This window comes from Thunnus thynnus, chromosome 10, assembly GCF_963924715.1.
Source record: "Thunnus thynnus chromosome 10, fThuThy2.1, whole genome shotgun sequence".
Taxonomy (NCBI): Eukaryota; Metazoa; Chordata; class Actinopteri; order Scombriformes; family Scombridae; genus Thunnus; species Thunnus thynnus.
The window spans coordinates 2,076,560-2,100,314 of record NC_089526.1 but is presented as its reverse complement, the minus strand read 5'-3'; the positions used below and the strand labels follow the sequence as shown (position 1 = coordinate 2,100,314).

The 23,755-nt window shown below is 38.2% G+C and overlaps 2 protein-coding genes across 4 annotated transcripts in view; one reads left to right on the top strand and one right to left on the bottom strand.

Moving 5' to 3' along the window:
- The window catches only part of atp2c1 (ATPase secretory pathway Ca2+ transporting 1), a 323,636-nt gene that overhangs the window by 41,550 nt on the left and 258,331 nt on the right, over positions 1–23,755 (bottom strand). The window lies entirely within an intron of this gene.
- Positions 1–23,755, top strand: part of LOC137190744 (CREB-regulated transcription coactivator 2) — a 56,946-nt gene that overhangs the window by 24,678 nt on the left and 8,513 nt on the right. Inside the window, exons 5-15 of one of the 3 annotated variants that reach the window (XM_067600321.1) lie at positions 3,299–3,367; positions 4,343–4,449; positions 7,030–7,056; positions 8,292–8,371; positions 8,675–8,724; positions 9,136–9,410; positions 15,764–16,233; positions 17,654–17,962; positions 18,044–18,274; positions 21,683–21,754; positions 23,088–23,298. In XM_067600321.1, coding sequence (XP_067456422.1) covers positions 3,299–3,367; positions 4,343–4,449; positions 7,030–7,056; positions 8,292–8,371; positions 8,675–8,724; positions 9,136–9,410; positions 15,764–16,233; positions 17,654–17,962; positions 18,044–18,274; positions 21,683–21,754; positions 23,088–23,298 — 1,901 coding nt within the window. Of the gene's footprint in view, positions 1–3,298; positions 3,368–4,342; positions 4,450–7,029; positions 7,057–8,291; positions 8,372–8,674; positions 8,725–9,135; positions 9,411–15,763; positions 16,234–17,653; positions 17,963–18,040; positions 18,275–21,682; positions 21,755–23,087; positions 23,299–23,755 lie in introns of all 3 variants that reach the window. The other 2 variants (XM_067600320.1, XM_067600322.1) reach the window with 2 other exon arrangements.

The window sequence follows — 23,755 nt, the reverse complement described above, 5'->3', positions numbered from 1 at the left end:
CGAGTTTAAAAACTCTTGTTTTTTTCTCGAAATTCCAGCGTTTCCACTCACGTTTTTCATGCACAAATTGAAAAAGCGCATAAAAAAGGGAGGGAGGATGGAAACACACCTAATTTATAGTCTTTTGAATGTAAGAATTTACAGAGTAAAATATTATACAGTATAAAAGCTGCAGAGAAAAAAAACAAGTATATTTTGGCCTTTTTGGCAGAGTGGTGCAGTAACTAGAAAGACTGTCCTTGTCCGTCCCCCCTCCCGACTCCCCTGAAGCGTCCTTGAGCATGACATTGACTCCCCACCAGCCTCAGAGCTGCCTCCTCTCTCTCTCTCTCTCTGACCTGACTGAATCTATCCATGTTGTACAAGAAAACCCTGATCAGAATCACACATGAGATGACACTGAGGCTTCACAAAGGTTTTCATGGATTCTACTGAGGCTGCTGCTTCGGTTCGTTTGCCTGTCCAGCACTAACAACGACCTCTAGACGACTAACAGGAAGCAGAGTTGACTTTAGCCGGCGTCTCTCCAAACCTGAGTTGGTTTTGAAGAGCTCTGTTCTTTTTTTTTTTTCTTCTTCTTCTTTTTTGCCCTTCTTCCTTCTGGGAATCTGCCTTTTTTTTTTTTTTCTTTTTTTGGCTTTTTCTTCTGTTCTTTGCAACGTTCCAGACGTTTGATGTTTGCCTGCCTGCTTGCGTTCTTTCTGGTTTTCTTCTAACAAGACAACAACTACCCTTCAGAGAGAGACTGGCCTCAGTCCACTGTCACAGAAGGTCCACTGCACTTAACAGTACACACACACACACACACACACACACTTACTTTAGGCTGGCAAATGAACTCCAGCCATTTCCTACAGTCTGACAAGTCAAGACTGTTTAGGTTCGACTCCTCCAGCCGCCATTTTGTCATGTCGCCAACCACCAATTAGAGTCTTTCTAAACACCGAGTTTTCTGGTAAAACAGTCAAGAGTTGTTGGAAAGTTCGATCCCACCTGCACTTTGTCTTCGTTTGGTCTGCGTAGATTTCTTTTTTTTTCACATTTTTGTTTCTGGTTCGTTGAGGCTGTTGAAATCAACTTCAACAAAAAACAAGGTGGAAAGTGTGTGTTTATTCAACAGATATTTGGTAGCCTAGTCATCCTCCCATGTTGGAGGTTTTGGTAAAAAAAAAAAAAATCTGAGACCAGTTCTTGTAACTGCAGCTCAACATGATGACGTCTGTGTTTGTCTTCTGTAGTGCTTGTGCCAGTTAAAGGATAGAAGTTTATTCTATATGTTCTTATAGTCAACGAATCCCATAAAAAGACCCAAACCAACAATGTTTTTGTCTCTTAATACTTTTACTGTTTCTGGCAATTAGCCTCAAGCCAAAAAAAAGGAATAAACATACAATATAGTCCAAAAATAAGTGGTGTATTCCAAAGTAGATTTTAAAGAAATTTAAATGATGTAAGGCATCACTTTCTGTTTTTTTTCTTGTTTTTTACAATAATACCTTCCAAAAATCCAAAATTAACACCAAGATTAATCAAACTAGGTAAATACAGAAAGAATTTCATGATGAACCTCCAAAAAGTTAGGAATAATATAGAGGCAGACACTGTTCATGTTTACTGATCTTGTACATGATGTACAGATTTTAATCAGAGCACAATCTCAGTTTTCAGGCCGCAACCCGCTACAGTTTATAACAGATCTTTTGACAGCAGATATGAGGTCATTTAAAATATTTGTGGTAACACTTAATTTTACAGGTCCTTTCATTTTATGAAGAATTCCGGGAATTTTACGATGTAATTTGCAAGTATTTCACGGTTAATTTCTAGATCATGTTACAGAAACGGTGGTGCAATTTGCTACAAATTATAAGAAAAAAACTGAAAAAGTGTTAAGTTGGTTTAGTTGGAAAGTACCCACTCATTATATTTGGGTTCCTAGTTGTTAATTTGTAAAAATTCTTAATGAATTAGACTCTTAAGAATTCTTTGATTGACAGAAAATACTAAGTTTGTATTAGTGTTGTCTCTCTAATTAGTGCACTTCCCATATACTACTTAAAATACAAAAGAAATACTATACTTTCATACTAAAAAATATTGAAGAAACTACAACTCAACAACTTTTTTCCCCATTTTCTATTAAAATGTGGACCAAATTGTACCACTCTTTCTGTAAAATGTCCTAAAATATAACCTTTAAATACTTTCAAATTACTCATGAAATTAGTATAAAATTAAGGGACCTGTAAAATAAAGCGTTACCATATTTTCAACAATCAACTTTTACTCTATTGTCATTAATTATGTGTTTATACAGCAGCAAACACTTCTGGGTGCAGATAGGAGGAGTTACAGTCGTTAAAACAATACATAAACACTTATATCTGCTTATAACTACATTGTAGTTATCTACCAATTATTTTCTCAATCAACTGAGTCCAAGGTGACATCTTCAAATGTTTTATTTTTTTCTGACCAGCAGTCCAAAAGATAAAGATACTCAGTTTACTATCGTAGGAGACTTTCAAAAACTAGAAAATACACACATTTAAGAAGCTGGAACACATTTTTGCTTGAAAAATTATTAATCAATTATCAAAATTGTTGTTGATTAATGTTCTGATGATGAACTAATTATTGCAGCTCTAGTATGTCATTTATTAACTGTTTATATATTGCTTCTAAATGCTAAAAAGGGGTGGTTGAAGTAAAGTGGGGTTGCAACTAATTATTATTTTCATCAGTGATTAATCTGCCGATTATTTTCTCAATTAAGCAATTCATCGTTTGGTCTATAAAACACCAGAAAACAGAAAAACATAGAAAAATGTCCAGTGTAACATGTTGAAATGTCTAGTTTTGTCCAACCAACAGATTAGAACCCCCAAATATTCAGTTTAATATAACAGAAGACCATGAATAGCAGCAAATGTAAATGGCATTTTTGCTTTAAAACCTACTTAAACTATTAATTGATTATCAAAACATTAGTAGATTGATTGACTTATTGTTGCAGCTCTAAAGTAAAGTGCTACCGGTTTGTTTTTGGAGCTTTTCACCTGTTTGGACACTGAAACTAGTCTTCTTGTGTTGCGTTAGGTGATCCGCCAGCCTCCCTCTGTCCTCCGCTCGCTGCCTCCATCTCTTCCTTCCTTCGCTTGCGTTTGCTTTCTGAGCCCACACTCTTCTTCTTCTTCTTATTCTTCTTCTTCTCCCCCTCTTTTTTTATTTTTCTCTTTTTCGATGTTCTTGCTCGGTGGAGGAAAAATAACTTTTTGTTCTTGTCGATCATGAAAAGGAATTGGTCCGGAAACTTCCCTGGGGATAAAAGCCAGTTGTTTCGTCTCCCCACCACTGCACTCAACAGGTGAATCCTCCTCTTCATCTTCCTCTCTTTACTTCTTTTCCTCTCTCTGCTGGACATCCTCCAGCTCTCTCTCCCACCTCGAGAGAGGAAGCGAGTCTTGTACAACATGAAAACATGTGGGTGAATCAAATGACAGTGTGTCCTAGCAAACGTTACTTTGCAAGATGTTGTTTTATTTCTTCTTTCTTTGGCTGACTTACTTAAAAGATTGAAACTTTTCTGCCTTTTTTTTTTTACCACAAAAATCCTCGATCTGTCCTATAACTTTCTAAATCTTTGTCATTCTTCCCTCATCGTCTGTTATATCCTTCTTTTTCTCCTTTTCACTTCATCCTTCACTTGATTTGCCCTTTTACATCATTGTGGGAATTTGTATTGTTAGTGTGTTAGCTTGTTTAGTCCATGCTCTTTTATCTGCACTACCTGAGCTCCTGTTAAGTAAATACATCTGTAAAGTCCAGAACACACTGAAAGTAAATTCAGAGTCATCGGGTCGCTGCAAATGACCAAAGAGGTAATTTTCTGCAGCAGAACCCAACCAGAAACAGCTGTGTTTTTAGTCACTAGGTCCTCTGCCAAAGATCCCAGCTTTTCTGGAGTTTGGAGTTGGAGCAACGAGGCATTTTAATGTCTGAACTAATGCTAAAAAAAAAAAGCTGTGCATTGGATTTGCTTTTGGTGTGTGTTTTGGGCTTAATTAAGGAGGTTAATACCTTGAAATCACACCTGACTTTCTGTAAAAATGTCATCTTGTGTGAAAACAAAATGGAGCCAGATGGCTTTTATTTCTGATGTACAGCTCTAAATGTTAGTGCTCTTAGTTGTGATGGTGGTTTTTATCTTGATATCTCAATGTTTTGGAGAATGGAGACCCCTCGAAATCCTTTTTTTTTCTCTGCCGTTTTATCATCTTTTTTTCTCTCTCTCTCTTTCCCTATGCCCATTAACACTACATGTGTGTCTCTCTCCCCTCAGGACAAACTCTGACTCAGCCCTCCATACCAGTGTGATGAACCCTCCCACAGGAGATCCCTTCACCACTGGAGGACCCACCCTCACCCCCCAGAGCTCCAGACGCACCGGTGAGGCAGCAATTCAAAACCCAAACAAAACATTCACAACTGAAACACAAAAAGTCAAGATAAAATCAGTGTTGAAAGAAGTATTCAGATCCTTTATTTAATACTCCATTACAAGTTAAAGTCCTGCATGAACTTTCTCTAATCTTTGATTTTTGCTGAAATATTGGATCATTTGAACATTTATTGAAATGAAAGCATGTGAGAAGTTTAGAGGGAAAAATCACTATTTGTTGGAGCTTTTAACAACTCATAGACATGTGAAATGTGACCCCGACTACACACTGCTTTTTGTAAGACGTAAAAAGCCAAAAAGGTTGGAAACCACTGGTTTCATCTTTAACAATGTGTTGTATTTTAAAAGCTTGTTATATTATCCATTGTGTCAAATCTTCATCTGAAAAGTAACTAAAGCTGTCAAATAAATGTAGTGGAGTAGAAAGTACAATATTTCCCTCTGAGATGTAGTGGAGTGGAAGTATAAAGTAGCATCACATGGAAATACTCAAAGTACAAGTACCTCAAAATTGTACTTAAGTACAGTGCTTGAGTAAATGCACTCTGTTACTTTCCACCATGGGATAAAATACACAAACACAGGCAATCAAACTTCAGTTGTGTTATTATTATAACCAGAAGGACTCTAATACCAAAAATGCCTCATTGATACTCTTTATCTTCAGTTTATTTGTTGTGTTTATTCCAAGAGGGAGGAACTCAGTGAGAAAAGTTTTATCTCCAAGAGATGTTTTGCTTATTCTAGGAACAGTTGGAATAACCAGCATCTAAAGAGCATCAAGACATAATGGAGTAATGTTTGGATTAGAAATGTCCCAAGCCAATCTTAATGACTCATGCCAATCCTTTCTTTACTCCACTGTGTTTCGACTACCTCTGCCTGCTATTGTTGAGCACTGCTCTTCTTTAAAACAGTCTACAGTGCAGCAATTCACTCCATGAATGAGTGAAAATGAGTATGTGTGAATGTGAAAAATTATTTGGGGCGCACCAGTACAAGTTATGATGTCCACGTTGGCAAAAATACACAGATTCACTAAAGTCAGACTCTCTTTCTCATTGGCAAAGAAGCAGTGTACAAAACATTCAGCTTACAGCTTCTCATTTTTCTCATTACTTTCACCAGTAAAAAAGGTTAAACAGTGCTGTTGACTGATCATATCAACTGTCACTAATTAATGTCAATTCTGAGAGTAACTTGATGGGAGGTCAAAATAAAACTTTGCTGTTGTTGGGTTTGTGTGTCTTAGCTCCAAAGATCACTTGTAACTGTTCATTCTGTTTCTCTAGTACAACAATTTATCTGATCATTTCACGTAATTTCAGCTGATCAGTTACATAGTTTTGAACCAGGACCTTTTAGGGTTCATCAGGCCTTATTTTTGAACAATGCCTTCAATATTTGTATTTTATATTTTTGGTAGCTTGTGAAAAATAAAGTGTGCCAAATTTATTAAGCTTAAGCAATGTTAGAATCATTCAACATTGCATATCGTCTGCTACTATGTATGTAAATATAAGCATCCAATCAAAATGCAATATTGGCAGATAATCAGAATTAAAGGATTCGGATTGGGGTGGGGCCAAAAACATCCCAATTAATTTTAATACATTCAGGATGTCCTAAAAACATGCACAAAATGGGACAAATATTTGCTATATTAAGTACTTTAAAAATTGATATGTGAAAGAATCAAAAACTATTCCCAAATTGTAGACTGTGTGGCTCTGAGAAATTGTGCTGTAATTACGGGAAATACATGGAAAGTGGAGAAACAAGCAAGTTTTCAGGGTTTTTACATGTGTAACAATAAGGCTTCCAGCAAGTATTTCTCCAGTTTCAAAATCTGGGAGGAATCATTGACTGTTGCAGGAAGATAAATTTGTGTCTCAGCAGTATAAAAATAATGATTTATGATTGATTTTTTATGATATGACCAACTATCAGCATGTACACAGAGAACAAAAGTGGTCCAAGTATTGATCCCTGTGGGACGCCACAGCCAGTTTTTAGGCTTTAGGCTATTACTTGCTGCTACTTCAAATTCACAAACTTTGTTTAAGACTATTAAGATTACATGTTATATGTATAAAATATAAAGTATAAATCAGCAACTACAAGGTGCAGAACTGCCACCATGTTTTTCTAGTTTGAAAATCAGAAGCAAAGACTATGGGCAGCCCAGCAGGTGGCTTGTTCATCCAATCAATCAGCGGAAGAGTCGAAGGGGAGTCAATTTATTATGTCTGTCTTGAACTGATTCGTTTGAGCCCATTCGACCAGAATGAGAGAAGTGAAAATGGTGTGATGTCTGTCTGGTTGTCTGGCGAGAGCACTTGGTGAACTCAGCTTTTATTTTTAAATAATGCAGTGACCTGTTCTTTGTTAAACTGACTTTCCTGGCCTGACTGAACGGCTCACACAGTTCCTCAGGATAAAGATCTCAGTCTAAACAGGTTTTCCTCTGGCTGCCAGCAGAATCAGGAAGTTCTGAATATAAACTGAAGCTAAAATTTTCAACTCAGAAAACCCTGTTTTGTCTGTCTTTCTGTATAACCCTACAGGTCAGAGCGATGGAGAGGGCAGAAGAAGTGAGTTTTATACAAATACCTTCACTCACACACACACACACACACACACACACTGCTGTCAGGTTTCAGAACATTTGAACTGAACAGAATTTGTTTTTCTTCTTTTTTATCTATAAGAATGTTTTTATGGTAGTTATTTTCAAGTTTTGGTAGAAAATGTATGGGCTTAAATATTTGTCATAAGATTCTAAACCAATGAAAGCCTATGTTTGTATGTCATCCTTCATAGACCTGTGAAAAAACTCTTACTCTTTGTCTCTCTTGAGTTATTCAAAGTTTGTGAATATGTAGGGAAAAAATACAGGAAAAATCGAGAATGTCTAAATAAAATTTGTGCACAAAGTAATTTGTGGAAGTGCGCAAATTACATCAGCTGTCACTGAGAAAAAAACAACTGCTTTTGTGAACATCTGAGTAGGGCTGCAACAGATGATGATTATTCTCATTATCGATTACTCTGCAGATTTTTTTCATGATGAATTGTTTGTTCTATGAGATGCCAGAAAATTGTGAAAAATGCCATCACAATCTCAGCCCAAGGTGCCATCATCAGATAGCTGCCCAACAGTTAAAATAAGTTAAATATTAGTTTACTATAATGTAAGGTAAGGAAAAGAAGAACATCCTGACATCTGAGAAGGTAATTTTGCTTGAAAACGAACTTTTTATAATTATTCAATTATCAAAACAATTGTATAGAAAAGATCAAATCGATCAATTAATCAGCTTATTGTTTCTACTTTATATCTGACCAGGATTCCATCACTGTAACTTCATTGTCTCACACTGGGGGGGAGGGGGCTATTTTTTGGGGGGGCATTTTTGCCCTGAAAGAGTCCTCCACTGATTTAACTCACGATGGACATTTTTTTTTAAAGTAGATCTAAATCTATGCAGCAGAACCAGAGATATCATCTTTTTATTGCATGTATTTGTCTTCCTTGTCAAAACAAGGGAATTTTCCTAAGGGGACAGTACAGCATATCTTATCTTAACTGGACGGCACACGGTTGGGTTTGAGATTGTGGTGTTTTATGCTAGTAGTGGCTAATGTAATCTTGTAAACTGAATATCTTTGGGTTTTGGACTGTTAGCCGGATAAAACAAGACATCTTCAGATGTCACTTTGGACTCTAGGAACATTTTTTACTATTTTCTGATATTTTATAAACTAAGCGATCAATCAAAAAAAAAAATTGATAGATTAATCATTAATGTGTTGTTTTGTCCCTCAGTGTTTCCTTATCCTGTTCCCCCCATTGAAGAGAATGTGCTGGATGAGGGGAAACTGCTCAAACCCTGGGACACCAAGAAGGTAAAAACATGAAAATCTAATGTTGTTTCCTGTATTTTCCTTATTTATTCTCATATTTTTTATTTCTTTAAATTCATCTTTTACTGTACCTGAACTTATTTTTTATATTTACTCAACTAGTACTCAAAATAGCTGTAATATCTCCCTTTCCTTTACCCAGTGTAAAAAAACAAACCAAAAAGATTGATGACTGATTTAGAAGCTTTAGAGATAAAGATAATTAATTAGCAGTGTTCTTCACACTGATTGAACAAATTGAGGTAGAACTGATTTTGTTTATTTTATCATATTTTATCCTTGTAGTTGCCTCTGTTGTCGTCCAGACCCAAGTCCTGTGAAGTTCCTGGCATCAAGTAAGTTTGACACCACTGAACACACATCACACACCGCATTATGTCATAGCAACTTTTGTACATTGCTTTAGTGTGGCCTGAAATTTGATTAGTCCCTGGAACAAGGGATGTATCAAAGAAGGGGATTATTTTCCACTTTGCTCCCTGCAGGCAGTAATCAGTTCCTCTACTGCTTCTGTTGCTTTTGTGTTTCTATAAAGTCAAACTATTAAGTCACCAGAAAACCAAACAGCATCAAATATCAAATGTTCTCATCAGCTTTCAGCCGCTGAAAGTTAAATGTTTGATATTTATGGAGCAATGAATTATATTTCACTGAAGTTTTTATTGAAATTGCTGAATTATATCTTATCTAAATCATGACTTTCCAACATGCTGTGAGTGACATCTAAACTTCCTGTTTCCTCTCAGTATCTTTACGTCCCCGGAGCAGCCGTCCGCTCCGACCCACGGCGTCCCTTCAGCCCTCAACACTGGCGGCTCGCTGCCGGACCTGTCCAGCCTCCACTTCCCGTCTCCGCTGCCCACGCCACTGGACCAGGACGAGCCCGGTTACCCAGGATCCTCCTCTCTGAGCGGGGGCAGCAGCACGGGGAACCTGGCCTCCACGCTGACCCAGCTGGGCATCAACGCCGCCAACGCACCGGGAGGCAACGGCAGCCTCCACCACCACCACCACACACACGGTATGTACAGGCTGCAGGAGTGTGTGTGTTTCAGAAAGGTATAGACCTGGTCCAGTCTTATTGATTACTTAAGGTGAGGCCACATGTTACGCCTAGCTCTGATTTGGGCGTCTTGACTGATCGGACCAAGTTGGACAGAGTCGATTCAAGTCTGGTTCAGTTGTTGTTGAAAGCCCGGAGATAATATAATCACCAACTATTTTGATAATTGATTAATTGTTTGAGGTCGCTCTATAAGAAAAAAATGTCCAAATTCTCTGTTTCCAGTCTCTCAAATATGTTTTTCTGGTTTCTATGACAATATACTTAAATATCTTTGGGTTGCGGACTATTGTGGACAAAAAAAGAAATTTGTGGATGTCATCTTGGGCTTTGGGAAACAGTGATCAGCATTTTTCACCATTTTCTGACGTATTATGGACCAAACAACTCGTTAATTGCAGCCCTAATTTGGTTTACTATCATGTATGACACATAACAGCTTCAAATCCTCACATTCAAGAAGCTACAACCTGCAAATGTTTGGCATTTTTGCTTAAAAAAATTCTAAAGTGATTATTGGATTATCAAAAAAGTTGCCAATTTAATTTTTTGTCGATCGACTAAACAATTAATCGACTATTAGTTGCAGCTCTAATTCACAGTGAGCTAACAGTATATCTAAAATACATGTTTGTAAGTTCTGTGGCACAGAGACAGATTCTGTATCCGACTTTGGCTCCACAGACGCTTTGTTTTTATAAGCACAGTGCTGGTTTTTATCTTTTTAATGTTATTTTTTTAACAAAAATAAAAACATAAAATTACTCCAGCCTTAAAGGACTGACCTCTTTACATTTAGTTCTCTATTTCTGTGTTCACTCATAAAATAAGGTCAGGTCACTTATGCACTTGGTCTTGTTCAAGAGAAACTGTCCTATAAGCAGATATTGATGGTTTTGACCCTCCGGCAGCAGCTGTAGTTCTGCTGAATCGTTCTCGGGGAAAGACTCTGAGCTGCCTGCCGGCTCAGTTGTAAATCTGTCTGAATGACAGCTTCAGCTAAATGACTAATGTGAAGGTTAGCAGAGGAAGTATGTGGGTGAGAGCGGACAAGATGAAACGAAGGGGGATGTACAGTGGGGCGGTGCACTAAATTTAGCTTCACGCAGAGAGAGAAAGGGGAGATTTTTTTTTTCATGGGTGGAAGTGCAGTCGGAAAATGTAGCTGTGTCTTATCGTTGGTGAGGTGACTGTACCAACCGCAGGCAGGAAGCTGCTGTCAGCTCGTCCTCAGGCTGCAGCCTGCCTCTCCAAACCTGTTCATCATAATCTGGATCATCATTTCATCATCATCTAAGCTGTAAGCATGTTGTCTGTACAAGGCTGTAAATCAGGAAGACAATTGCCTGGAGCCACAAGGACGATGAAAACTCAGTTAGTTTCAAAGTGAAAAACAAAAGTTGAAGCTGTTAGAATTTCTATTAGTTCTACATGGTAGTTTGAGGAATTACAATTGAATTTCAGTTTCAATCAGTCCAAAAAACTGTCAAAATGAGATCCAAGAAAAAAGAATTATCTGCCAAGAAGTTTTTCCCACACCAAAATATGGAATCCACAGCGCTCAGGGAGGAGTTTGTCTGTTCATCCATCACTTTGGTTCAAAGAACCAGATCACCAGAGGATGCAAACCAAATCATCTACTTTATACAACACTGACCAGATTGTCATAAACGTTTTTTTTTCTTTTCTTGTCTCTTCCTCGCCCCTCGCTCCGTCTTCCTCGCTATTTTATCATTTATTTTCTGATGAGGAAATGAGGCTTTTGTTGTGTTTTGGACAAACATGTAAACAGAGATTACGCCTGAACCAAAACACATGATTTGTGCACAGAGACGAACCCCCGCATTTAAATGCGAACACATGGAACAAACAGGAATGTTATATTTCCAACATGTTTCCACATTGTTTTTCACCGTTTGAGATTAACTGTCTCGCTTTCCTTCTGCAATGGTTCAATGTCGCCAACTGTTTATGTTAATATGCACAAAACAGCAGTGGATGGAAATGCTGATCATCTGGAAATTCGGTTGAAATTTTCTCTACATTTGGCTGGAAACCTGGATATAGATTTAGGGGAGTCGCCCTCAAATGTTTGTTTTTTTTGGTCCAGATTGAAATGTCTCAACATCTATCGGAGGGGCAGCCATGAAATTTGGTACAGACATGTCCGGTGGCCAGAGAATGAATCTTACTGACTTTGGTGATCTGACTTTTTCTCTAGCGCCTCCATGACGTTAACGTTTGGTGTTCAGAGTGAAATGTCTTGAAGGATTGCCTTTGCATCAAGAGCACCTGTTTTGTGTCACATCCAAGAAGAGCTTCCTCATTTATTTGTCATAAGGAGAAATGATATTTTTGAAAAACTGATCAAATTTGGAGAAATACTTCGGTCCAGCTGAAGTCCAGCTCACCTCTGTCCAAAACTCACTACAGTATATAACATGCATCAAAAAGTTGCACCTATTTTTCACAATAGGACTACATTATTTTAATTTCTTGATTAATCAATCAATCATTTTCCCTATAAAATGTCAGAAAATAGTGAAAAAGTCATACGTCTGGTTTTGTCCACCAGTCCAAGATCCATAAGATGACAGTGATCAACATTTTTCACCATTTTCTGACATTTTATGGACCGAGCAACTCGTCACTTACAGCCCTAATTTGTTTTACTATCACATATGACATATAAAATCTTCAAACCCTCACACTGGAGAAGCTGCAACCAGCAAATATTTGGTATTTTTGCTTAAAAAGTTACGAAAGCAATTATTGGATTATCAAAATAGTTCTAATCTGTTGATTGACTAATCGATCAATCGACTAATTGTTGCAGCTCTAATTCATAATTAATGCCATTTGATACCATCATGTCATCTTTGTGAACTTTTTGCTTTTATCTATTGCCATCATCAGTTAAAATGTTCAGTTTGTCCAATACTATGAATAATGAACAGTTTAGACCCACTGTAGCTCTAAATGTGTCAGTATCCATAATTGATCATTATGGAATATTGCTACAAGTTCACAAATTATATAGTAATAAGTTCAGAGAATATGCTTCATTTAACACACAAGAGGGGAAAAAATAAAAGATAAATAAAAGTTGGGGTCTCATGTGGACGAGCGTCTCTGTATCTGTTGCAACTGACAAAAATAATCATCACGTGGACCCTTTGCTGCTTTGTTACTGTGAAATAACAGTTTTCAAGTGTTTTGTGTACAAAATCAAGTCTTTGGACATTTACAGGCTCATATTTTGGTTGTAAAACTGAAGTAATTGATCTTTAATGTCATCGACTGTTGCCAGTAATACAGATCACAGTTGTCATTTTTCAGCAGGAAGCTTTGAGCCTTGTGTCTTTTTCCTGGTTTTACACTTAAACCAGGTCAGAAAATGTAGATTGTTGGATGAACCTGACCTACTCTGTGGATATAAAAAGAAGTAAGACGGTGTGTTTGAGGACAGAGCTGATGTTTTCACCTGCTGTGATCCGCTGGGGAGGAGCTCAGGTGAAATCAGGCCAGTTGTCTCTCTGAGGGGTCGATTCCCCGAACAGATGATCTATTTCAAACTGAGGTGAAGTCTGTGTGCTGGAACAGAGGAGACTTTACTCCTGTAGTGCTTGTTGCTTAGTTAAGATTTAAGTTCCAAATAATTATAGTTTTTATGATACATCATCCGTATTCTTTTGTGTATTTGGAAACCTGTTTTCATAATCAATAATGTCACAAGTATTTTTTTGTTTCTGTGTTTTCCACAGTTGAGGCTTGTGATATTTTACCATTAATGGTGGTTTAGCTGCAATTAAAGGTGACTAATGGATCGCCCTTTTCAAAATACATTATTGTAAAACAATCAGGCACATTATTATTGTCACTGTGAGCTGCTTACTGTCTGGATAAACAGTCGCAGATAAATAAAATCATTGATTTACTTTATGATTGTAAACTGCTTTAGTTTTTAGCAGTGTCAGTCAGTTTGCTTTGGTTCAGACTGAAATATCTAAACATCTCCTGGATGGATTCCCATGAAATTTTATTCAGACATTCATGTTCCCCAGAGGATAAATCCACATTACTTTGGTGATGCTCTGACTTTTCCTCCAGTGCCACCAGTAGGTCAAAGTTTTCACCTACAGATGTCACTTATTTCTTTTGTCTGTTTCTCTGGAGCTGCACTAGATAATTGTAGCTGCCAGGTGAAGCAACTGCAGAAGAAAGTGACTGCAGTGAGCTATGTTTCTTGTAGCTTAGCGCCTCGTATGCTTTAGTTGTGTGTAGCACTTTATGTTCGTCCACAGGTTGGACTTGTGGATCCAATCTGTGATCTTTTCACCTATTCTGGATCTCATCAGGGCCTGAGCCCCAAAGGGGCAAAGACCCTCTTGTATCTGTTGTTTCTTTCTTCTTCTTCTTCTTCTTCTTCTTCTTCTTCTTCTTCTTCTTCTTTCTTTATTATTACGCCACTTCAGACCTAAATTTGACCCCCAAACACGTTCAAAAACTCACCAAATTTTGCATGCACATCAGGTCTGGTGAAAAATTTGATAAAATGTAAAAATTAACCCCCAAAGTGCCAAAATATGCTCGAGAGCGCCACCTATGTAACTAATATGGCCGCCAATAGAGCTAATATGGCTTTCTACGACATAGAGATTGAACCAAAACTCAATTATTCATCTCATCAAGACCTACAAATCATACACTGACACCCCTGACCTAAATCCAACAGGAAGTCCACAATATACATATTAAAGTATGACTTTTCCCCAATTTTGGACCCCTGAACAAACGCTATCTCCTCCGAGGGCGTTAATGGTATCAGCTTCAAACTTTAATACATGACTTATCACACTGTGCTGAACAAAAGTTGTTAAAAACTTTGTAATAACTCGAACGGTTTAGATATTATAAGCCCTGAAAGTTGTAGTGCCGCATCACACCTTACAATGTAAACCAATGGGGAGGCAATCTCTGGGCATGGACTTTGTGTCAAACAAATGGCTTGGTAAACTATAAGTCTGACCACTTTCAAACCTGTTTAAATGGATTCACAACAAAATTTCCTACAAAAAATGTGATTTTTAATGTAAAATTTGGCCAAAGTCCTGATATTTATGAGGATATTTCACAAGAAGACTATTAAAATCCTGCTCTCCAACTGAGAGGGAGAAGGAGGGAAGAAAGGGGGGGATGGGTAAAGTCAGACCTGTCAGCCCAGGTCTGACAACATCTACACACAGTATTTTTCTGTGTCCAGCTGCAGTTACTTATTGTCTCTACACACCTGACAGTACACATTTCAATCAAACTTTGACCAGGTCATGTGGGTTAAAAGTCTTTATTTTTCTAAAAAGTTAATTTCTTTTACACACAAACTCACCAAGAGTTTTGTTTACTAATTGAAATTCAAGTGAATGGGCCCAAAACTTGCATCATTTTCTGATGACACAGGTGTGAGCAAGACAGACATGTCTCACCCTGCAGAAAATTCTCATCCTGTCAATCTTTCAAAATAAAAGTACACCACACTTGTAATAAATATCCCTCATTTTTCAAAAGCGAAATGATCTGATGATCTTTTCAGAGTCAGTTAAATCTCTTTTTTTTGGCCCATTTTGCCTGAGGAAAAGAAGCTGCCTAATAATTATGCACACCTTGATATCGGGTGTTGATCTCCTTAGGCCACACCCTCCCTCACAAACACACATCACCTGATATGCTTAAATCCAATAAGCATTCAAGTTTATACAGCTTGGAGTTGGAAAATATGCATAAAAGCGATGATATGGTCAAAATACTCACTTGCCTAACAATTGTGCGCACAGTGTAGAGCTGCAACTAACAAATATTTTAATTATCGATGAATCTGTTGATTTTTTTTCTGGTTTGTAAAATGTCAGAAAGTAGTAAAAAAATTTCGATTAGTTTATGAAATGCTAAAAAAAATGTCATTCACAGTTTCTCAGAGCAGATTGTGGCGTGTTCAATTTCATTGTTCAAAACAATTAGACAAGATATTCAATTAACTTCATTGTACATGCTCCAGTCTGCATCACACTTTACATGTTTGTAAAGTCAGACCTGTCAGTCCATGTCTGGAGACATCTACATGCCCGTGACAGAAGCTCTTGGACTGCACGGACCTGACGTGCGCAAGGGTGCGAAGGCTCGTTCAGCGCTGCTTGCAGCTTTAATTATTATTTTACTTTTTCTTTCATTTAAGTGTTTGTCTCTTTTCAGTTTTGGTGGATGTTGAAAGTGCAGTTTTGTTCATTTTTTTTCTCTCTCTCTCTCTCTCTCCTAAGGTCTCCTGGCGTCTCTACAGAGCACGCTCAGTAACCCCTCCCTGCAGTCGTCCCTTAGTAACCCGAACATCCAGTCATCGCTCAGCAGCCACTCCTTTTCCAACTCTCTGAGCTCCGCCTCCCTGCACTCGTCGCTCAGCAACCCGTCGCTGCAGTCGTCCCTCAGCTCCTCCCCCTCCCTGCCGTCCTCCCTCAGCAGCCAATCGCTGCACTCGTCCCTCAGTAACTCCTCCCTCCAGTCGGCCTCCAGCGGTAACCCCAGCTACAGCAGCGGCGTGGGCGGCTCCAGCTCCTGCTCTTCCTCCTACTCGCCGCTGCTCAGCGGGCAGGGCCAGCCGTCACTCAGCACGTCGCCACGGAGACGAGCACAGCTCTCCCCGCTCATCCTGCCCATGGGAGGAGAGTCCCGGAGGCATCACTCCAAACAGTTCTCCCCCACCATCTCCCCCACCCTGTCCTCCATCACACAGGTAAAGCACACACGCCGGGAAAAGAAGTTTTGTTGTAGTTCTGTAATTTCAAAAATAAATTATAATTCAATAATTTAAAGCAGCATACAATCACTCACATATGTTCTCTTCCATGAAAAAACATCCATTTATCAAAGTCACAAAGAGCCACATGCTGCAAAATATCGATTGTGTTGGAAAAGAAACATTTCAGACATGAGAGAGACATCTGTACTGTATGAGACGCAGCTTTCCAGCCTGTTCTTCAGCAGACAGATTTACCCCTCTGTCAAGAGAGAAAGAGAGTCTATAAATATTTTGGCTCGGAGTTAACGTCGGATTCACATGGAGTCAAAGTGCCAAAAAGTCGGCAGAAACTTCTCAAACCTACTGCAGCGTAATCCACCTCTGAAGGTTCATTGTGTCCCAGACAAACTGTCGCACTGCCAATAAAACACGAAATACACTATTTCCAGCAGAGCGTCAGAGCTGCGAGGACACATAAGGAGAACATTTAAGGAAGTGTAACGTATGGATCAGCAGTAGAGAGGTTGATTGTAAAGCAGAAGTCGTCCTGAGAAGTTTCTTCAGACAATTTAATTCTTTTCCCGTAAAGATACACCAGAGTGTGTGTGTGTGTGTGTGTGTGTGTAAAGGCACACTTCCCTTCTAAGTGCCTTTATGCTCTGCTGTATTTTCATAATGTATCATTATATTGTTGCTCGTAACCGTCTGTTGGTTTGCCTGGAAGTGGATCTTTTTCAAGTAAAACGAGGTCAATGTGAAAAGTACAAAAAGGTTTTTGCACACCAAAATCAATTAAATCATTCCTTTGATTCAGTTTTCAATGTCAAAATTTAGCACAGAGAAAGAAATATTAAAATGTATTATAATTTTTCTCTATAGATTTTGTTATACTTATAGTTCTGCAACTAATGATTATTTCCATTATTGATTCATCAGCAGATTATTTATTAGATTAATAGTGTAATCATTGTGCTCATGGCCCATAGTGATCTATGACAAAGAAAAGCAGCAGATCCTCACATCGGAGCGGTGGAACTGGACAATATCTGACATTTCTTCACTATCTTTGCTTGATTGAAACGATAAATCAATCACTAAAACGGCTGCTAATTATTTATCTGTTGATCAAATAAGGGATTAATCGACTAATCATTTCAGCCCTAATTCAATATCTTAGTAATATTGGATTTACAAGAGTTTTGTATTAATATGAAGAAGCATTTCTGTGGCTTGATTAACCACAAACATTCCCAGCTGGATATTTTATCTATAAAAGTTTTCTAAATCAAATTTTGAGAACATATATTATAATATGAGATTTGATTGATGTCCCACTGCTGTTTCACCTCCAAACAAAGTAAACTAAAGAGAAAAAGCTTCAGAGTTTGAGTTTGAGTCTGTTGCATCCCTGCAGGGCGTCCCTCTGGACACCAGCAAACTGCCTCTGGACCAGAGGCTGCCTCCGTACCCGCTTAGCCAGTCCCACCAGCACCAGCCTCTCCCAGGTCTACCCGGCTCCCAGCCCGGCCAGCAGCCCCCTCTGCTGGGCCAGCACCACCTCCAACAGCTACATCGCCTCCAGCAGCCACGGCCCAACACCCAGCAGCAGCAGCAGCAGCAGCAGCAGCAGCAGCAACAACAGCAGCAGCAGCAGCAGCAGCAGCAGCAGCTCCACCTGCAGAACCTTCGCAACCAGCACCACATGCAGCAGCACTTTGGAACGGTAGATTAATAGATATAACCGATTAGATTGATGAACGTGCAGCTCAGCGTGTTTATAACCAGCTGTTTGTTTTTGTAGCAGCAGCAGAGGCCGGTGGGACAGCAGCAGCAGCAGGTGAACACGACAAACACGCCGCTCATAAAGAACGAGAGCGCGTTGGACCAGTGTGGCTCCTCCTCCTCCTCTCAGTGTCAGGTCAAACAGGAAACAGAGCAGCAGGCGGAGCAGCAGCAGCAGCAGCAGAGAGCCGGCGGCCTGCCTCAGCTCCAACAGATCAGTCACAACTTGGCCACAGACCTGGGCCTCTACAACGTGAGTAACTACACCAGGTCTCACCGTCCCACTGAAACATTAACTGATTCAAGCCGCTCTAGTGCCCCCTAGAGGACGCAGCACGCAGCATACCTAAACGTACAAAAGAGTTAGTTGGAACAAACAGCTGCGTCTCTGAGAAATTCCTGTTATATATATTTATTATTGACTAATGTAATCACAGGCTGGTTTATGTTTCAGCTGAGTAAACAGGAAATCTTGAAAAGCTTTTGATTCCTGTCTCTTGTTTTAGAAGGTTTTAGAAGTTTTTTAAGTCTTAAATTTCATTTTTTGGACAATAATGTTCGTTATTTCTTTTACATTCCTTTCTCATTTTAGAAAAATTCTAAATTACCAAGAATAGTTTATTTTGTCTTATACTGTATTTCAGATGACTTGATAGAACATCAGTAATCTGATGGAATTATTGATTTGATACCAACCTGATTTTTACACTTGACTTAAAGGGTTTGACTTGATGTCAAAATGTGAACAAAGGCTTCAACTAACTAACTTTCATTGTCATTTAATCTGCTGAAAATATTCTCAGAGAAGATTTAATATTCTTTCAGGTGACGTCAGTTTTTATTTTAGTTCTCACAACTTAAATCACTAGAATGCCAAAACGTATCATCATCATCATCATCGTCAGTAAACACTCATTAACTTTTATGTCATGATATAAAATTTGAATTAAAGTGAGATTATTCAAACCTATATTTCTAACCTTATCAAAATTATAACGTGATAAAATGTAATGAGATCAACCTTTTTCAATATCTCACCAATATACCATAGTAAAGTCATCAAAGTTACATCATTCTTTATGAATTTTTAAGTTAAACAGTATGACAGGGTCCATAATCTGATTAAACGGTTAATTTAACAGTTATTAACCCATAAGAACCCATGCTGACACAGGTGTCACCAACCCTTTCAGTGTTCTGGAAAATTCCTTATACAGCTTTTATCCTTGATTTGAACTCATGAAGTCCCTAAAGTGACATCTACTGAACATCCTGGTGCAGTCATGTGACAATGTGTGAATCTGTGTACCCATGACATCACTTCCTAAATGGCAGCGTGCTTGGTCAGCAAATGTGACAGAACTAGCTAATTTTAAAAAGCTTGTTTTTTGTTACTAAAGGAAGGTTTCAACCCATTTAACAATTCTGATGCTTTAATAAGACGTTCTGTATTACATTTAACCTGTTCTGACCACATTTCTTGAAAGAATTGATATAAAACAAGTTAAAATATTGTTATGACATATATGTCAGATTACAGATCTTTGACACTAAAGGTAGAATTTCAAAATAAAATTCAGAAATGTGTTCCTTGTGGTCCATTTGGTCTGAAATGGGTTCTTCTGGGTTAATTAATTTCTGCAACTCTTTTTTTTTTATTTTTATTTTTATTACTGTTATCTGGATGTCAAAATGTAAACAAAAGCTGCAACTAACTAATTTTCATTGTCCATTAATCTGCTGAATATATTCTCTGGAGCTGCAACAAACTATTATTTTCACTAATCTGTTGATTAGTTGTTTGATCCATAAAATGTTGAAAAATGTGAATCAGTGTTTCCAAAAAGTCCAAGATGACGTCCTCAGATGTCATAAAGAATTAAAGAAACCAGAAAATATTCACATTTAAGAAGCTGGAACCAGCAAATGTTTAGCAAAAATTATTAAAATAATTAATCGATTAGCAAATACTTTCAAATTTCATGACTTAATTATTGACTGGAGATTTCAAAGAAAGGGAAATCAAATGACATAAACTCAGATTTGTAGTTTTAAAAGTAAAATATTTCAGTTCTGTAAATTCCTCTGTGTTTTAAATTGAAACTTTAAGTCTTCAGACGGGCCTGTTGACACGCAGGTCTCCATGACGACAGACTTTATAATCATCCATTTAAATAATTAGCATTAAGTACGCTTTCTGTGTTTGGGGGAAAATGTGAGAAAACACACTTATTATTTATTACAAACAAACTCTTTGTTAATACAAACCAGAGATTACTGACAGTTTGACTCATGATTCAACAAGATCAATTCAACCTCATAACTTTGCATGAGCTGTCTGTTTCTGTCGCTTATGAAAACACTATTTTTAGCAACTGAAGACCTCTTATTGGATTTAGCTGATTCAGAGTCTGAGTCATTCCTTTATTAATTTGGGTAATGCTCTCTGTTGAAGAAGTACAAACCAGTTCAGCTGTGAAACCCAGTCAGAGATCATCAGTTTTCCTTTAATTTAACTTGATGTGTTGCCTTCCTGAAGCGTTACAATCAATATCATAAACATATATTGACCCATATTTACATAATTATGTGTTATTGAGTGACACTTCCTCATAAAAAAACAATCATTTTATTTATGTTTTTTCATGCTTCTATTTTGAAAATACAACAATGAACAGGCACAGATTCGTCCGTCCTCGTCTCTCAGGGCTGCAGGTGTCGTGTTCACGGCGTCTGATGTAATGTTGAGGTGAAATGAAAGAGAAACGACGTCTGGTTCTATTTCTGGAAGTCTGCTGAGTAGAAGTCATTGTGTGCTGAGAGAGACGGTGACATCTGATCATCCGTTCAGCAAACACACAGGACACCAGGACGCGTCCCTGGCTTCTAATGTCGCTGCCTCAGGGGTTTACTGAGAATTTAAAGTGACATTTTACATTCAAGCACTGAGATTAGTGTGTTATGATGAGCGTCGGATTGCACAAAAAGAAATCCCACACAATACTGTCTCATTCCCTAGTCGTCTTTTATTCTACATCCACATGAGAAAGCATAACTCAGGTGTCCATAGTAACAGTGAACGAGGTTTTCCTCGCTGTAATCATTCCTCCTGTTCATACTGGATATTAAAAGATCCTTCAAATGTGCTTTCAATGGAAGTGATGGAGGCCAAAATCCACAGTGTGTCCACACAGTCATTTAAAAGTCTGTGTGAAGCTTCTATTCAGCTTCATCAGTCTGAGTTAGTCATATCAAGTGAATATCTGACACATTTACAGTCTTTTTAGCATCAAATTCCCTCTTTGTGTTTCCTCGGACAGTGTTTCCCTGTTGAGCTGCAGGTGGAAGTATAGTAACAAAAAGAGGAACTTTGGCACTAAAAAGACTGTAACGTTGAAAGATATCTACTTGATTTGACTCATTTGGACGCTGAAGCTTCATATTAGCTTCAGATAAACTTTTAAATACATTTTTGCACAGAAGGAGGACTGTGGATTTTGTCCTCCATCACTTCCATTGTAAGGTCATTATGAAGGAATCTTCTAATGGTCAGTATGAACAGGAGGAATGATTACAGCAAGCTAGTTTAATATAGAAATAGAAATGGGAAAACATTGGAACACTATATAATCATGTAACCAGGACTTTCTGTTTCTCCCAGGATGCCTTGTTCAACTCTCTGCTGGACGATCCATACCTGAGTCTGCAGCTCACGGGCAAATCCAACCAGCAGGTAACAACCAGCGCAGCGCTTTCACATGATGTCATCTTACACCGTAAATAACACCAGCTGATGGCAGCATGATGTCACACAGGATGTGCTTACAGCTGCTAACTTTCCTTTGAAACCAGACTAGAGGCAGGCAGAGCGTTATTGTTGTTGGTGGTTTAATTGTGTTTTTGTGGAAATTAAAATGATGACTACTTACAGACAATATCCATCCAACAAACAGATTAATAAAGCAGGAGAATGAATCAGTAAGTCAAGCTCTCGGTTTAGTAATCTGTCAGTTTAACAGCTGACAGGTGATTAAACCTGCTCCTACCTGTTCACCTATCACCTATTCTATGTATAATGCATCCAAATTCACAATAGAATTGTTCTCATTTACAATTTTTTTCTGTTTCTGTTGTCAGATAACAGAATGAAATGTGACTGTGGCTCATAAATACCAGAATATGTTGACCAGCAGTCATTAACGAAGCTGCTGAGCTGCAGACTTGTCATTATTTTATGAATCATATTTTAACATCATGAGACAAAATGAATAAAAATACAAAAAGTAAATGACAGCAGCTGAAAGTTAGAAGCAAACAAAAGGTTCAGCAACAAAGCATCTAGATCAATTAACTGTAAATGTGTGTTTATGCTGCTTCTGCGTTCTGGAAACAGATTCTTTCTCGCTGTACTTGAACGTATCACAGGTATAAAATGCAGATCTCACATCACAGCTGCTGTTTATTTTGTCTGACGGTGTCATAAAATAATTCATCCGCAGGTCAACAGAGTTTACGAGCAGCGACGAGAGACGAGGGCTGAAACTAATCGATTGTTCTGCAGTTTATTAGATTGATTGTTAGTCTATTAAATGTCAAAAATAGTGAAAAAAAAAATGCTCATCATAACATCCCAGAGACCACAGTGATGTCTTCAGCCCAGCTGTCCAAAAAAACCCAAAGAAATTCAGTTTATAATGAAAGATGAAACAAAACCCTCATATTTTAGAATATTTTACATTTTTTCACTATTTTTGTTGAGAAATGTTTGAAACAGTAAATCGGGATGATGACAGAGGTTTATCTGTGTGTGTGTGTGTGTGTGTGTGTGTGTGTGTGTGTGTGTGTGTGTGTGTGTGTCACAGATAGTGAAATAGGCTCCATTAATTTATTGACCTTCAGCTCTCTGTCAACAACTTTATTAACAATGTTTTAGTTCTTCATCTGGTAAATTTCCAGGTCCAATTGCGGAATTCTTTGCTTTTTATTTTTTCCTGTTTTATTAAATATAAACATATTATTGACTCACACACAGCCGTTCATACCCTCGTCTTACTTTTCTCTTCCAGCTCCAGTTCACGGCAGAAAACCAGAGCGACGGTTTGTCCCTGAACCACAGCGGTCTGAGCTGCGGCGGCTCCGACAAGAACCAGTTCCCCTCCAACACGCAGGGGCAGCTGGACCTGCAGGACCCCGGAGACCAGCAGCTCCTCAACAACCAGAACCAGAACTACAGCGGCGGCGACGGACGACACAACGTGCCCAACATCATCCTCACCGGTGGGTGTCAGCCGGCGTTTAATGTGTCAGAATAACCACATCTGTACTGACTTTTAACAGTAGCTTGTTTGGTGGAATTTATACGCTTTCCCATAAAATCTTCTTTTATTTTTCATTGAACAAATGAGCTCAGATCTTTCACACATTAAAGCAGCCGTAAAGAAAACTTTGCCTAAATGAGATGCAGCTTAAAACTACCAAAATTATGATGAGAATGTGTTGATATCACATTTTCCTGCTGTGATTATTATCAAATATCAAACTGAAATACTGCTATTAGTGCTAAAATATATCAAATCAAATCAAATTTATTTATAAAGCACATTTAAAAACAACCACAGTTGACCAAAGTGCTGTACAATAAGATATGAGGAATAAATTAAAACAACACGACAGGGTAACAGGAAGAACAAATACAAAACAAATAATAGTAGAACACTGGGTTTTAACGAGAGTC